Here is a 14,747-nt window from a genome sequence, read left to right on the forward strand (position 1 = left end):
TTTTCTTTCATTTATTAAAGATGATTAACTATAAAATAATGATTTTATATTAAACTAAAATATTAATATAAACATTGTCGTTTTATTGAATTATTATGTGATAAAGAGGGATTGTTATAAGGATACAAAACACACAACGAAAATATAAGGACAAAAACCTCGATCTCACAAAAAAAAATAGTGATCAAATTCGAAGTTTTCTCTTCAAAATATAGAGTGGTAAAGTCTACTTCATTTAATACGTAAAAAGTCGGATCGGGACGTTAAAAAGGTAAAAATCTAATGAAACTAGAAAATCTAAAAAACTGACTGCCTTTTTACCCTCTCTACCCCTCCATAATTCTACAAGCCTCTCTCTCTCTCTCTCTCTCTCTCTCTCTCTCACACACACACACATCTACCACTTTCTGCTCTCTGCAATTTTTTTAGTTTAGCAGAGAATCAGTACAATTTGTGCCACAAATCAAACCACCACCACCACTTCCTCCCTCATTTCAAAACCACCATAAATTCTCAACATTTAATGCACTCAACAACAATACCACTAGCAGTTTTCCAGTCACCAGCTACCCGGTTTTACTGTTAATGGGAAACTAGCTTCACCGTCAGAATGGGATGTGTGCTCGGTAAGAGAGCCACTCCAGATCATCGCCCGAAGTCCCGGAGTGGGGAAGAATCCTTAGCTAAGCAAAACGTCAAACAGGTGGTGTCCAGTGGAGTTAGGGGTAATAGAAAGGATGGATCAGTTGAGAGAATCAGGCAATCCATCGGGGAAGTTCCGGCGCCGGACCGCCACAGACCGAGGCCAGAGTATACCTTGAAAACCTCTCAGGGATGGCCGTCGTGGCTGTGCGACGTTGCTGGCGAAGCCATCAAAGATTGGACACCTCGTCGTGCAAATACCTTCGAGAAACTCGATAAGGTAAACCCTAGAATCAGTCATAAATCTCAAAGCTTTATTACGTGAAAACGATTACCAGATTGTTTAAACTGTAAATGAATGATGATAGATTGGGCAAGGGACCTATAGCAATGTATATAAAGCGAGGGATTTGATAACAGGGAAGATAGTTGCTTTGAAGAAAGTTAGATTTGATAATTTAGAGCCAGAAAGTGTGAAGTTCATGGCAAGAGAGATTCTTATACTGAAGAAGCTAAATCATCCTAATATTATTAAGCTTGAAGGATTGGTGACATCAAGAATGTCTTGTAGTCTCTACCTTGTGTTTGAATACATGGAACATGATCTCTCTGGTCTTTCTGCTGTCCAAGGTGTCAAGTTTACAGAGCCACAGGTATCTTTCAAAACTCATTATCATAATCTCAACAATTAAGATAGATACGGACTTATTACTTCTTTAATCTAAGGTTAGTAACAACTAACAAGTCTTGTTATATTTAGATCCATTTCTGGCCCCACACATATATTGACCTTATGCCTGGTTGTCATGTTGATTTTTTTATCATATAGTTGCATTTGTCTTATTGTTTCTGGTTTGTATGGTTGTATTTGCCTTTGGTTGTGCTTTCCGACATTATTGTTTTCTAATGTTTTTGTCCATAAGATGGTATCCAATGATATGCTTTTAAAGTCTAACGGATGAGAATACTGTCAAATTTTCTGATTTACGTTGTTTTCAGCTTATATTACATTGACTTTGACTAAAAAGTCGGAACTTGGAAATGATCCAAAGTATCATTATTTAATACTTGTAGAATATCAGAGAAGCTACAGAATGCTTCTTTAAGAAAAGAAGTTCCAAGAATATATACTAACCGGAAGTTTTCACTTTTCATGAAGGGATGATGAAGGAATGAGCTCTCTTATATTATGAAATCTATATATGTAGTAATAACTTGCTGATTTTGTATTTTCACTCAACCCTTGTGTTGTATAATCTGAAAAAGTAATGAAATGGGCAGGTGAAGTGCTATATGAAGCAACTACTTTCTGGGCTTGAGCATTGCCACAAGAACGGTGTGCTACACCGTGATATCAAGGGCTCAAATTTACTTATTGACAATGATGGGATTCTGAAGATTGCTGATTTTGGATTGGCTTCTTTCTTTAATCCACAAAATAAGCAACCAATGACAAGTCGTGTTGTTACCCTTTGGTATAGACCCCCTGAGCTTCTTCTTGGTGCCTCTTATTATGGTGTCAGTGTTGACCTTTGGAGTGCTGGCTGCATTTTGGCTGAGCTTCTTGCTGGGAAACCCATATTGCCAGGAAGGACAGAGGTCTGTATAACTCCTATACATTTATTGTATTATTTATTTAGACAAAAACTGTCCTTAAGTCTGTGTTTGTTACCTGGGATTTTCGAGGGTATTCATGTCTTTTGCACAAAGGAGAGATCAGGGTGGGACAAAAAGATTCATTTTGCATCTCTCCTTTGTTCCTTCTTGTTCTTTTTGACTTATATTTTGATTACAGTAACATATTACTTATGTCAGATAATGTTTTAGAGTAAGTTACAAAGGTGGTCCCTGTCCTTTCTAGTTTTTACTGTGTGTAGTCAAAATTGAAAACTTTTTCAGATTTGGTACCTGGAACGATGGAATAAGGACCAAACTCACTATGATCATTGAAATAAGGACCAAAACTGAACAATGTTTCAATGTTGGACTAAACAAACAAGGTAAAATATTAAAAAGCACAAGGACCTTTTTTGTAATTTACTATAATGTTTAATACATGAAAATTAGTTTTATGGTGATCAATTGGTATTCCACCTTGATTTGGTTTTATAAATTCAGGTTGAACAACTACACAAGATTTTTAAATTATGTGGCTCTCCATCAGATGAATATTGGAAGAAATACCGATTACCAAATGCAACACTTTTCAAGCCACAACATCCTTACAGGCGTTGTACAATAGAAACATTCAAGGACTTTCCACCTTCTTCTCTACCTTTACTAGAAACTCTTCTTGCAATCGATCCCAAGGACAGAGGCACTGCCACTTCCGCCCTCAATAGCAATGTGAGTAAAAGGAGGGGTAATATAGTAATTTTCTTTTTTGTTTTTGTTTTCTCTTAATTAATCATTTTTGTTGCATGTCATCACAAATCGATTATTCCAAAATAATCAGAGTCGTAATCGCTTTGTTGTCATTCCCTTTTATTTTTATAACTGTGTGCATGATTGGGGTTAAAACTATTTTGTGCAGTTCTTCAACACCGAACCTTATGCTTGTGAACCATCTGAATTACCAAAATACCCTCCAAGCAAAGAAATAGATGTCAAATTGAGGGACGAGGAAGCTAGAAGGTTGTTATGTTGTATTTTCTTTGAACCCCATGATATATAGTATTTTTTTTCCCATAATTTGGTGTAAATGTTAAATAATGTAAATTGTGTTACATTTTTATGGATAGGCAAAGAGGTTTAAGCAGTAAATCTCATGCTGTGGATGGAAATAGAAGAACAAGGACACGTGACCGGGTTAGCCGTGCAGTTCCAGCTCCAGAAGCCAATGCAGAAATCCAATCAAATTTAGATGTAAGTCAAACTTCTTTATTTTTTTTATTTTTATTTTTTTTTTCATTTTCTTTTGTTTCATGTTCTTTTTAGATCCATCAACTTATAGATGAGTTGATTTGGGTTATATTTTATTTTTAGGGAACTCATATATTCGTGAAATCCAAGAACCTTTTTTTCCGCAACTTTTTTTTCTTTTTTTTCAAATAAAAAGTTTATGCACCTTGAAACGTGCATATATAAGCACTTTTGTCAAAAAAAATGTGGATATATGAAATGTGCATATATGCACATTTGCGTTGTTTACGAATTATGCATATGCACATTTCATATTTACACATTTTTTTGTTATTATTTTTTACGAAAGTGCTTGTATATGTTAGAGGTGCAATTTTTTTTTGAAAAAAGTAAGTGGAAATAAAGTTCTCGTGTTCTCACGAATATATGAGTTCTCAAAAGATCATGACACTTAATTTTTAATGGGTCAAACTAAAATATTTAGCTAAAAGTTAAACGGATAAGGTTGTCTAAAGTGTATTTAAATCCATACAAACTCCCAAATCGCTTTATCAGATAATATTATATTATATTATTGTAATAACATAGTTTTTAGATCATACTTAACAGATAATAATATTTGATTTTGAAACCTCTTATTCTATTCATCTAGTTTATAAAGTACATGTGAGTTTGGTGATTTTCCTTGACAGCTGAAAAGTCTAGTACACCTGTCATTCGAAATTTAAAGTTGCTACTTGAAAGGAGAAAAAAGTATACCTTTTTTCCTTTTTAAAGGCAAAAAGGTAGTAGTTATTAACCACTTTTTGAGCCTATATACTGAATAATAATATGTAAGTTGTCTTTTTTGAGGCCCACATAAAAGCAACCTTATTTCTTTATAAGGCAAAAGTAGTTGATTGATTTATGTACATCATCCATCACAAAATAATTGTAAATTTAAATAAACACGCAATCAAGCAAAACAACAATTAATGAATGTATCAAACATGATTACAGAATCTATACTGTTAATATAAATTTACTGAATAAAATTAAATGTTTTTTTGTGGATTTTGGTATTTAGAAAAGGAGAGTTGTGACAGAAGCAAATGCAAAAAGCAAGAGTGAAAAATTCCCACCTCCCCATCAAGATGCAGCTGTGGGGTACCCTTCAAATAATGGTGGGCCCGCGTCTTTCTGCACAAATGATGACAATTCATTTGGGTCTTCAAGATCCGTCAAAGAACCCGGGTCCATGGGCGGGTCGTCAAGGCAAAAAAAGGGGAAGAAAGAACGTGTGTCACATAACTTCATTCGAACATTCCTTCCAAGCCTATCGATGGATTTAGGATTCCGGAGTAAAGAATCCGTTTCCGAGGTTTTTGGCAGAAGGTAGATGAGAGATGCAGTTTAAGTGTGTAATTGGTAATTGGTAGGATGGAATTGTGGAGAAAGGAGAAACAGAATGGATCCCACTTTTTGTACGAGAAAAATCGACTTGAGGTGTGGTGAGGTGATTTGATTGTTAGTTGTATAATCTATAATGCACCAAAGGGAGAAACAATGGATTCTTGTTCATAATTTGCAAAATGCAATTCCAATTCCCTTGTACAGTTTCTGAAAATTATGTATTTTAGATATGAAGATTGTTTGTGGAGGAGGCCACTTGGATCCATATCTGGAAAATGAATTATATAATTGGGGTTATATTTTATTTAACGGGTACGGGTACCGGTACTATATTTAAAATAATAAAAAAAAGCAAAAAGCTTGGATAAAAATAAAATGAGTTGAAGGTTTTAAAGGTTATCTGATGTGTGCGACTTTTACAATCACCGAAGTCCAAATTGTTTTAATTAGAAGGAAGTGGATATTATTTCGATGGTTATTATAATCGTATGCAAATATGTAATATATTAGTTATGTATGGATGTATGGATATGGATTTAAAAATTTTAGACAAAAGTTATGGTGGTCCACAAGCCTGTTTTAACGTATACCAGTTTTGTATATTTTCGTTATGGTATGCAATCATGCATGTTATGCCTAAAAGATGCCAAGCTCCATATTGTTTTGTTATATATTTGCCATACAAAGGGATGGTGTACCTCTGCGTGAGAGAGATAGAAAGACTTTTGTAATGCCATACATGGGAGGGTCCCAAATAGGATACACCTCACTTTGTCTGACTTTCTTTTTAGCATATGGTTTACTTTAAGGCTTAAGATTGGGAGTGGTGTCATTGAGGGTTGTTGGGAGGGGACACAGTTTAGACTGTGCTATGCCATGTAGTCTGCAACACACACTTTGTAAAGTCCCATTTTCACATCAAGATATTTCATTTTTAATTAACGTGGAACTGCTCATTTTTAGAATACAAGTTACGAAAATCATTTATCCAAAGTTATATTTATTGAAAATCAGAGTAACATAATAATGCAGAATCTTCAATACTGCTGATGAGTGTGTACAGTCATGCTTTCGCCTTCCTACGAACCGATAATACCTGAAAATAACAGCAACTGGGTAAGCATAAAGTTCAGTGACTCCCCAAAAATATCACATGCATTAAGACATATAAAACATGTAATGGGCCCAATCAGTCATCGGACTGGAATACTCCGGCCCAATCAGTCATCGGACTAGAATGTGCTGACCCAATCAGTCATCAGGCTGGAATGTGCCGGCCAAATCAGTCATCAGATTGGAATGCATCGGCCCAATAAGTCATCAGACTGGAATACTCCATCCCAATCAGTTATCGGACTGGCCTACCACAACCTAATCAATCATTGGACTGGAATGCCAACATGCAACAGGTCCAATCAGTCATCAGACTGGAATATCCGGAATCTAGAAGCGCAATAAAGGAAGGAAAATCCCTAAATGATGAAGTCAACTCGTCGAGTCTATGGAAGAACTCGGCGAGTCGGAGCGGTTTCTAAGTCGCGAGTTAAGTGACCGACTCGACGAGTTGGGGGACCAACTCAGCAAGTTGGTTAGGGTTTGGGAAACCCTAAGTTCGGGCCTTCTACCCTATTTAAAGAACATTATAACACTCCCTCAGCCTCCTTAATGCTCTCTCAAGTCCAGAACGAAACCCTAGTGCGTTCCATGAGCTTGTGAGCCATTATTGAGCATTCTTGAGTGCTTTGGAGCTTAAAGAAGAAGGTGAAGCCTTGGGGATACAAGAAGAGACTAGTAGATCCAAAAACCTCTTACATCCTTCTCCATTTTCTGGTAAGAAACCTTCAACATTGATCATTATGCACTTAGATCTCTTCTTGGTCACTTTAGGGGGGGGGGGGGGGTTGGTCCAAGAACCCTAGCATGTGAGGAATGGACGTCCCAAGGGCTTATGCTTTCAGATCTAGAACCATTAAGGGTTGTTATGGCATAAAGGTGCAAGCTTTATTCCATAGGAATCCCCATGCAAGCATAAGAAGTTTTCTTTTGGCCTTTTTAGCTCACAAGGCCATGTATGGAGGAAAAAGGCAGGAGCTTTGCATGGTTATGAGGTGGTTGGGTCCAGATCTATGTTTAGATGCATTGGTTTGGGGTTGGGTGGCTTGTGGACCAAGATCCAAGTCCTTAAGAGTTAGGGTTTGCATGGAAACCCATTAAGTGGGGGTATTAACAGGTAAAGTTGGAAACTTTACCCTTCCAAGGTCATTTCCATTGTATCTTCGAAGTTTGGTGCTTGGATCTATAGAATAGTGGCTTAATCCATTAAGATAGCCCAACAGACTAAGGGACTCGATGAGTCGAAGTGAGCTGTCCCGTTTCTATTCATGCGAGGACTTGACGAGTTTGAGGACTGACTCGACGAGTAGATTCGATAAATTGCGACCAGGAGTAGCCAAGGAACCCGACGGGTCAGGGGTTGACTCGACGAGTTGGTTCACGATTTCAGTGTTTGAAGTTTTAGCACTCGACGAGTTGAGGGAGCAACTCTGCGAGTTGAGTCAACTCGGAGCGTTGTCTTTGACCGTTGACTTTGACTTTGACCAGGATTGACTTAGTTTGACTTTTGGAGGGTATTTTGGTCTAAGTGTCATTTTGGTAATTGATAGCTTGGGAAGTTGAGTGATCAACAGTTCGAGGATCTGTCAGCTAGTTGCGGGGGGTTATTCACATGATTCTACAGTTAGCTTGTGAGGTGAATTTTCTCTAGTAGGAACGGGTCTAAGGCACCAATGTCGGCCCGTTTATGTATGTTAGTGTATACCGGAATTAGATCCGACGTCGGGTTTAGCCCGATGTCGGGCGAGGCCTGAGGAAGGATTATATGTATGTTTCCGAGCTACGGTTCGATACCGGGTGGTACCTGAGGCAGTAGTGTATGTTTCATTATACTTGTTGTCTTTGTGATACTTGTATGTGCCTGGTAGGGAGATGGGTGTGGGCGGGGGCCCCTATCTCATCACTAGCTGAGTGTGGACGGGGTTCCATATCTCATTAGTAGCAGAGTAGGGGCGGGGCCCAAGATAGGCGGGGCCTTGAGACTAGCAGTTATAATATAACGATTGTTTGTTATGTATTAGCATGCTTATATGTTATTATTGTATGTGTGTAGCGGGCGGGACCCGGAGACAGGCGGGGCCTAGTAGAAACAGATCTGTATACCGAGCAGGGCCTGATGCCGGATTCGTCCCATGTCGGGCGGGGCCCGATGTAGCAGGATAGGCCCAATGTTTGTAGTATGTGATTATGTGTATGGTATGTGGTACATTGGGGAACTCACTAAGGTTCGTGCTTACAGTTTTCAGTTTTGTTTCAGGTACTTTCGGTAGCAGAGGGAAGAGCTCGGGATGACTGCATGACACACAACAAGAAGTTTTAGCTTGGGATGTTTACCATGATAAAAAGAGAATGTTTTGAGATGATACTCTGATTTGATATAACGATTTCTGTTTATGAATGAAATGGATGATAATTATGATTTTTATTAATGGTTAAAAAAGAAAATTTTGGACAGTATTTTTGGGATTTTTCAAGTTGGTATCCGAGCCTTGGTTTGAGGGATTCGGGCACACTCTTGGTGTGTCTGAACTCAAACTGAGGACTTGGTATGAAAATTTCAAAGGAAATTCATTTTTATAAAAGAACTTTGAGAAAAGAGAAAAGAACTTTGAAAAAGAGAAAAAGGGTGTGGTGCATGCAATCAACCGAGCTCAAGTAAGTTCTCCTAAATTACCCATACATGTTTGTTTAGATATGATATGCTTATGAAAACTGCATGTTAGATTAGGATTAAGGATCTAGGAAGGATGCCTTATATGCCTATTATATGTGTATGAGCTTTATGAGTTGCATGCTAGTACAGATTCCTAATATGTGAATAAAATAACTTGATTATGTTCTGGTTAGATTTTACTTTTTGTCTGAATGCTACTTGCTTTGTGCCTTGTGGGACTCCAAGTGATGGGAGTTAGCCATTAGGTGAATACGCCAAGTCACATGTGATCAGGGTTGAATAATCTTAGAGTGCTTTACTCGAAGGATTATCTAAGCCTCGTCACATGTGATGATATTTAGGTAGTGGCTAATTAGCATTATGAAGACACCTTCAATAGCTGAGGAATGGGTTCAGGTTGGAGGTTACCCTAGGGAAAGCCTAGGATGAGAGTAGTTCTAGGAGCAGTAGTAGTAGTTACCCTAGGGAAAACCAGGTTGGTAAACTATCGGTGATTTATACATAATGTGAGTCATATAACCATGTTTGATATGACTAGTGACCTTTCCAACGTTCTTCAGGCGTTGATGTTAAATGACATTTGTACATCTCAGGCGTGCCCGCCTAACTGTAGCTAGCAGTCCAGATGTGGGATTGTCAGCCCCGAATAGATCTATTCACAAACCTCACGCTCTCCCTCTAGGAGACTCTGGTTATACAATGGTAGGATTTATACCTGTACACCTAAGGGTACAATAGTGAAGTAGCGCCTCACAGTATCGTACAATCTAGTTTACATGTAATGCAGTAGCGTTCTACCGTAGTGAAAATCCGAATGTATACCGCGTATAGTGATAAGTTACAGTTATGAAAATCATGATAAAACAGTGATATAAACTATAAACGGTTTCTGTTCCAGTGCATATGTTTAGTAGAGAAAGTTTCTATGCTTGATAAGTTTTTAGAGAATTTCCAAACCATACCGATTATAGTTTGCATGTATAACGTAGTGAATAGCGTATCCGTAAAAACTATGTAATTTTAGTGAAAACGTCCCTTATGCTCAACATAGTACAAAAGGGAAATAAAGTATGAAATTTGCATAAGTTTTATGTATATTCCTGAAAACATTTATGTTTAGCTTATAAGAAAAACATTTGTGTTTAGCTTGTATTCCCCCCTTGAAAACCTTAAAATACGGAAAAATGTAGGGGTATGAACTCACAGTTGTTGCGTGGGGTTGTTGACTGAAAAGAAGATTCCTGAGTTGTTGCACGCGACACTTAATGAAATCCTATTATCAAATAAATACGTATATGTATCTAAATTAGCAATTTCGATAAATAAAGTGTCAGAAAACACTTGAATTTAGTTGAGGAATGTTACCGAGACTTGCTTGAATTGAAGAAATGGGTTTTCAGCCAAAAGTACTACCAAAAAGGTGTTTACGACTGTGAAAAAGAGTTTACGGTTTCTGAAGACTTGGCGAGTTTACGGCCGTAAACTCAAGAACAGAGTTTACGGTCTTTGAAGGTTGGACCGTAAACTCAATAAGAATGATGTTTGGATGCTGATTTCGACGAGCTGAGTGTTTCTAGGCATTCTAAAGGGCTCCAAACGTGATTTTCTCGATGTTTCCCGAAGTTTAATTGCGTTTTCAGTGTTTACGGTTTATGTTTCTTAGAGAGAGGAGGAGAGAATGTGGCCAGAAACGTCCTAATGAAGTCGGAGGCATCGTATTTATAGGGTGAAAGTGGGGTCCATTCGTCCTTGACCGTAAACAGGTTTACGGTCGTAATCCCATTTAGACCAAAAATGTTGATTTTTCGAGATATTTGGGTTTCCGCGCGATTTTTGGCTCCGACTCGTAATAATTTAATTAAATATAACTAGATTATTTTAATAAACCAAAGATTTTGACGGAAAAGTTAACAAATTTGAATTTTTATTAACGGAACCGCTTAACGGAAACGGAACAAGTTTCGGGTTTTCACACCATCCGCTAAGTTGGGTGTTCGGAACTAAGACGCGATAAGAGAAACTATTCGGTCGGTAGCAGCAACGAGACAGCACTGGGAGTGACTGTAGATTTAGTACAACGTAGGGCTCTCCCACACAGAGATAGAGAAGGTTTTTGTTTATGTAAAGTTGTCTTAGGAAGGCCAGTTAACACGCCAGAAAAGAAGGGGGGACCCCTAGGATGTTCAACAGGAATACGCGGGGAGTATTGGAAGGAGTATCGATTGGGTAAGAGAGATGTACTAAAGGTTTCTAGCGATTGGATAGTTCTCCAGAGGATGCCCTCGAGGGTTAGCATTTTGCTCAAGAAAGATTGGGCGGTATACAAATAGAAGCGGTTCTTCAAAGATTGGACCGGGCAGACAGAGTATGCATCGTATCAGAGCACCATTAGAGGTTGCGGGGTAGTTGGCGGTAACGGACTTCAAGGACGAAGTCTAGTTTAAGTAGGGAGAATTGTAACACCCGGAATCTAGAAGATCAATAAAGGAAGGAAAATCCTTAAATGATGAAGTCAACTCGTCGAGTCCATGGAAGAACTTGGCGAGTCAGAGCGGTTTTTGAGTCGCGAGTTAAGTGACCGACTCGGCGAGTCGGGGGACCAACTCGACAAGTTGGTTTGGGTTTGGGAAACCCTAATTTCGGGCCTTGTACCCTATTTAAAGAACATTATAACACTCTCCAGCGTCCTTAATTCTCTCTCAAGTCCAAAACGAAACCCTAGTGCCTTCCATGAGTTTGCGAGCCATTACTGAGCATTCTAGAGTGCTTTGGAGCTTGAAGAAGAAGGTGAAGCCTTTGGGATACAAGAAGAGACTAGTAGATCCAAAAATCTCTTACATCCTTCTCCATTTTCTAGTAAGAAACCTTCAACCTTGATCATTGTGCACTTAGATCTCTTATTTGTCACTTTTGGGGGTTTTTGGTCCAAGAACCCTAGCATGTGAGGAACGGACATCCCAGGGGATTATGCTTTCAGATCTAGAACCATTAAGGGTGTTATTTCATAAAGGTGTAAGCTTTATGCCATAGGAATCCTTATGCAAGCATAAGAAGTTTTCTTTTTGCCTTTTTAGCTCATAAGGCCATGTTTGGAGGAAAAAGGCAGGAGCTTTGCATGGTTATGAGGTGGCTGGGTCCAGATCTGTGTTTGGATGCATTGATTTGGTGTTGGATGGCTTGTGGACCAAGATCCAAGTCCTTAAGAGTTAGGGTTTGCATGGAAACTTGTAACGCCCGCAGATCCGGGCTAGTCAATTTAAAGACGATGAGCATCAAAAATGAGTTCTGCCCCTGTAGAGCACGGCTTCTAGCCAAACCTCCTCGTAGGTAAGATACACCTACCCTATTTTAAATATAACTTTTATTTAAATATAGTATTGTTATTAGGAACTTATAATAAATATTTGGGCTATTATTATGAGTTATATAAGTGTCATTATAATATCTTTTTAACCACTCGCGGTACGGAGAATCTGGTTTAAAGGGCCGCATAGGGTTGTTGGATTTCAGAAGTGCTATATGCCAAAATGGTCCTGCCCTCCGGTGTTTTATGTCTGGCCCCTGTTTGTACATAGTGGGTGAAGAGTATTGTTTAACACTTATATAATAGTAATAATAGCTAGACTATTAATTAGTCTCGGTCAATATTAGACTAAACTCTAGTGGTAATGATACTAGGTTTCGTCGAACGAAAATAAATTAATAGAAGCGAAGCGTTGTCTGAGTTCGGAATCACCACCTTAACAAGTGAGTGCATGGTCCCTTTCATCTTACACATAGATATGAAGTATTTAATATAAATTACGAGTTGTGAGTGCATAGTTACTTTCATCTTACGCATAGATATGAAATATTTTATATAAACTACGTGCTATGTGTGCACATTATCTGTATACTTGTTATCTATGCTGGATGAACGATTTTATACAAGTTTTAAATGATTTAAAATGTATATGTATTTTATATCTACGGATATATTGGGTAAAACATGGGTAGATAAATGATGAGAGATGAAAGATGATATGAGTGAACATTGGCAACTATAGACTTAGTGCCTAATAAATAACATCGGCGGCTATAGATTTAGTGCCTATTGGATAAACGTTGGTAGCTATGGACTTAGTACATGTTAGATAAAAGTTGGTAGTTATGGACTTAATACCTATTCGATAAACACTGGTAGCTATGAATTTAGTACCCGATGAATGAACTTTAGCAGCTATGGAATTAGTGCTTTACGAACGAGCATTGGAGGCTATGGACTTAGTGCCTATCATATAAACCCTGGAAGCAATGGACTTCGGTTTGAAGGAATATAGGATAAATAATTCTTAGGGTAGACCCTTAAGAATAAAGAAGATATTGGGGATGGGTAATTGGGATAATTGTTTGATGATGAAACATAATAATTATATTATTGTGGGTTGAAAACCCTATTGGATTCAAAGCATGTTTAATTAGAAAGCCTAGACACTGTTGGAATAGTGTCTAAGGCTGCAACTATATTAGGCAAGTATTTGACCCGGTTGTGTATGGTCCTTTTGGGTTGCCTTCACCATAGCAACTTGATAGGATGATTTATTAAGAGAGAGTAAATATTATTAATATATTATGAGAATAATATAAAGTATAATATATTGTTATTTGATTAATATAAGTCATAGAGTTAATTAGAATTAATTTGGTGACTTAAAGAGATTAATTAAATAAAATGGTATAAACTGTCAATTGTTTGATAGTTAAGCTTTAGACTATAAATCCTTATAGATATATAGTGGACGGATTCTAGAAGCTCGGATAGCTTCAAAATCGTCCATGACTTATGTAAGGAAAGGATTTGGATAGCCTTAAGAGAAGATTATCCAATTAGGGTTTAGACTGTAACCCTTAAGGAGTCTACAAGTATAAATAGACCCTATGGCATAAGGAAATCGACACCTCTCCTAAAGCAAGAGAACCCTGGCCGATTTCCTCCCCTCTCCTCTCTCCTAAATCATCTTCCTTGCTATTGGTGTTTGTAAGCCATTAGAGGAGTGACATTTGTGACTCTAGAAGCTCCAAGACAACAAGATCAACAAGGAATTCAAAGGTATGGTTCTAGATCTGTTTCAATGTTGTTATTTAACCTAATTAGTGATTAGAAGTATTGGATTCAAAGCATGTTTAATTAGAAAGCCTAGATCCAAGCATTAGGGTTTTGCATGCGCACATATGAAAGTTCTTCTGGCTAAAACCCATTAGTGGTATCAGAGCCTAGCTTGGTTTTCATTAAATTGTTGCTTAATTGTCTGAAACATAACTGCAAAATTCGAATTTTGTGTTTCTGAGTCATGGACTCGGCGAGTTCCAAAGTGGACTCGGCGAGTTGGCCTGACTCGGCGAGTCACTTTGTGCACTCGGCGAGTCCAAGCGTCAGGAATGGCCAGATTCAGGATTTCTTCATAATTATCTTATGGAAACTTACCTTAATCATATTAGATCAACCCTAATCCGATTTTTTGATATATATGACTATAATCTTGATCTAATTAAAGATATTTATCAACTAATAAAATACTTAATTTCCTTATATGATAATTAATTAATTATTTTGATTGTTTTGGTAATTATCTTAAAAAGAAATCTTGAATAAAATCAAATATAGATAATTAGGATATTAATTGTTAATTGGAATTATTTGTTATTTGATCCTCCATGTTTTAAATGTTTAAAACTTGCCCTCAAGTTTTGAAATTTATATTTTGTGATTAAAAGTTTTAATTTACACAACTTAAATTTCAAACCCTAGATTTTAAAAGATTTAAAATACAACCTTATACTAATATGATATTACTATAATAATATATATATATATATATATATATATATATATATATATATATATATATATATATGTATATGTATATGTATAACTAAATGCTAGTCTTACCGTTAGTAGGCCTCATTCACGAAGCCGATCTATAAGGTGGGTATAAGGTTGCAACCTATAAAATGGCGCTTAATGGGTGTACACTCACACCCACCGCTTGCTTGATTGGTGGAGGGTCGTTAGCCGAACGGGTAG

General features: G+C 37.4%; 1 protein-coding gene across 1 annotated transcript; it reads left to right on the forward strand.

The window, feature by feature from the left end:
* The first annotated feature begins 245 nt into the window (after positions 1-245).
* LOC145052220 (putative serine/threonine-protein kinase At1g54610) lies at positions 246-5,161 on the forward strand. The gene is made up of 7 exons (XM_079000015.1): positions 246-922; positions 1,011-1,295; positions 1,924-2,241; positions 2,761-2,988; positions 3,176-3,276; positions 3,384-3,507; positions 4,571-5,161. The coding sequence occupies exons 1-7, from the start codon at positions 611-613 to the stop codon at positions 4,880-4,882; spliced, it is 1,680 nt and encodes a 559-aa protein (XP_078856141.1). The 5' UTR covers positions 246-610; the 3' UTR covers positions 4,883-5,161.
* Positions 5,162-14,747: the final 9,586 nt, after the last annotated feature.

This window comes from Lactuca serriola, chromosome 5, assembly GCF_051521515.1.
Source record: "Lactuca serriola cultivar US96UC23 chromosome 5, Lser_US96UC23_V15, whole genome shotgun sequence".
NCBI classification, from domain to species: domain Eukaryota; kingdom Viridiplantae; phylum Streptophyta; class Magnoliopsida; order Asterales; family Asteraceae; genus Lactuca; species Lactuca serriola.

Bases quoted from the DNA above. Each gene is read 5' to 3' on its own strand.
- LOC145052220 (XM_079000015.1), top strand. From the start codon at position 611: ATGGGATGTGTGCTCGGTAAGAGAGCCACTCCAGATCATCGCCCGAAG. The intron at 1,296-1,923 runs GTATCTTTCAAA...TGAAATGGGCAG, and splicing joins TCAAGTTTACAGAGCCACAG to GTGAAGTGCTATATGAAGCA. The intron at 3,508-4,570 runs GTAAGTCAAACT...TTTGGTATTTAG, and splicing joins AAATCCAATCAAATTTAGAT to AAAAGGAGAGTTGTGACAGA.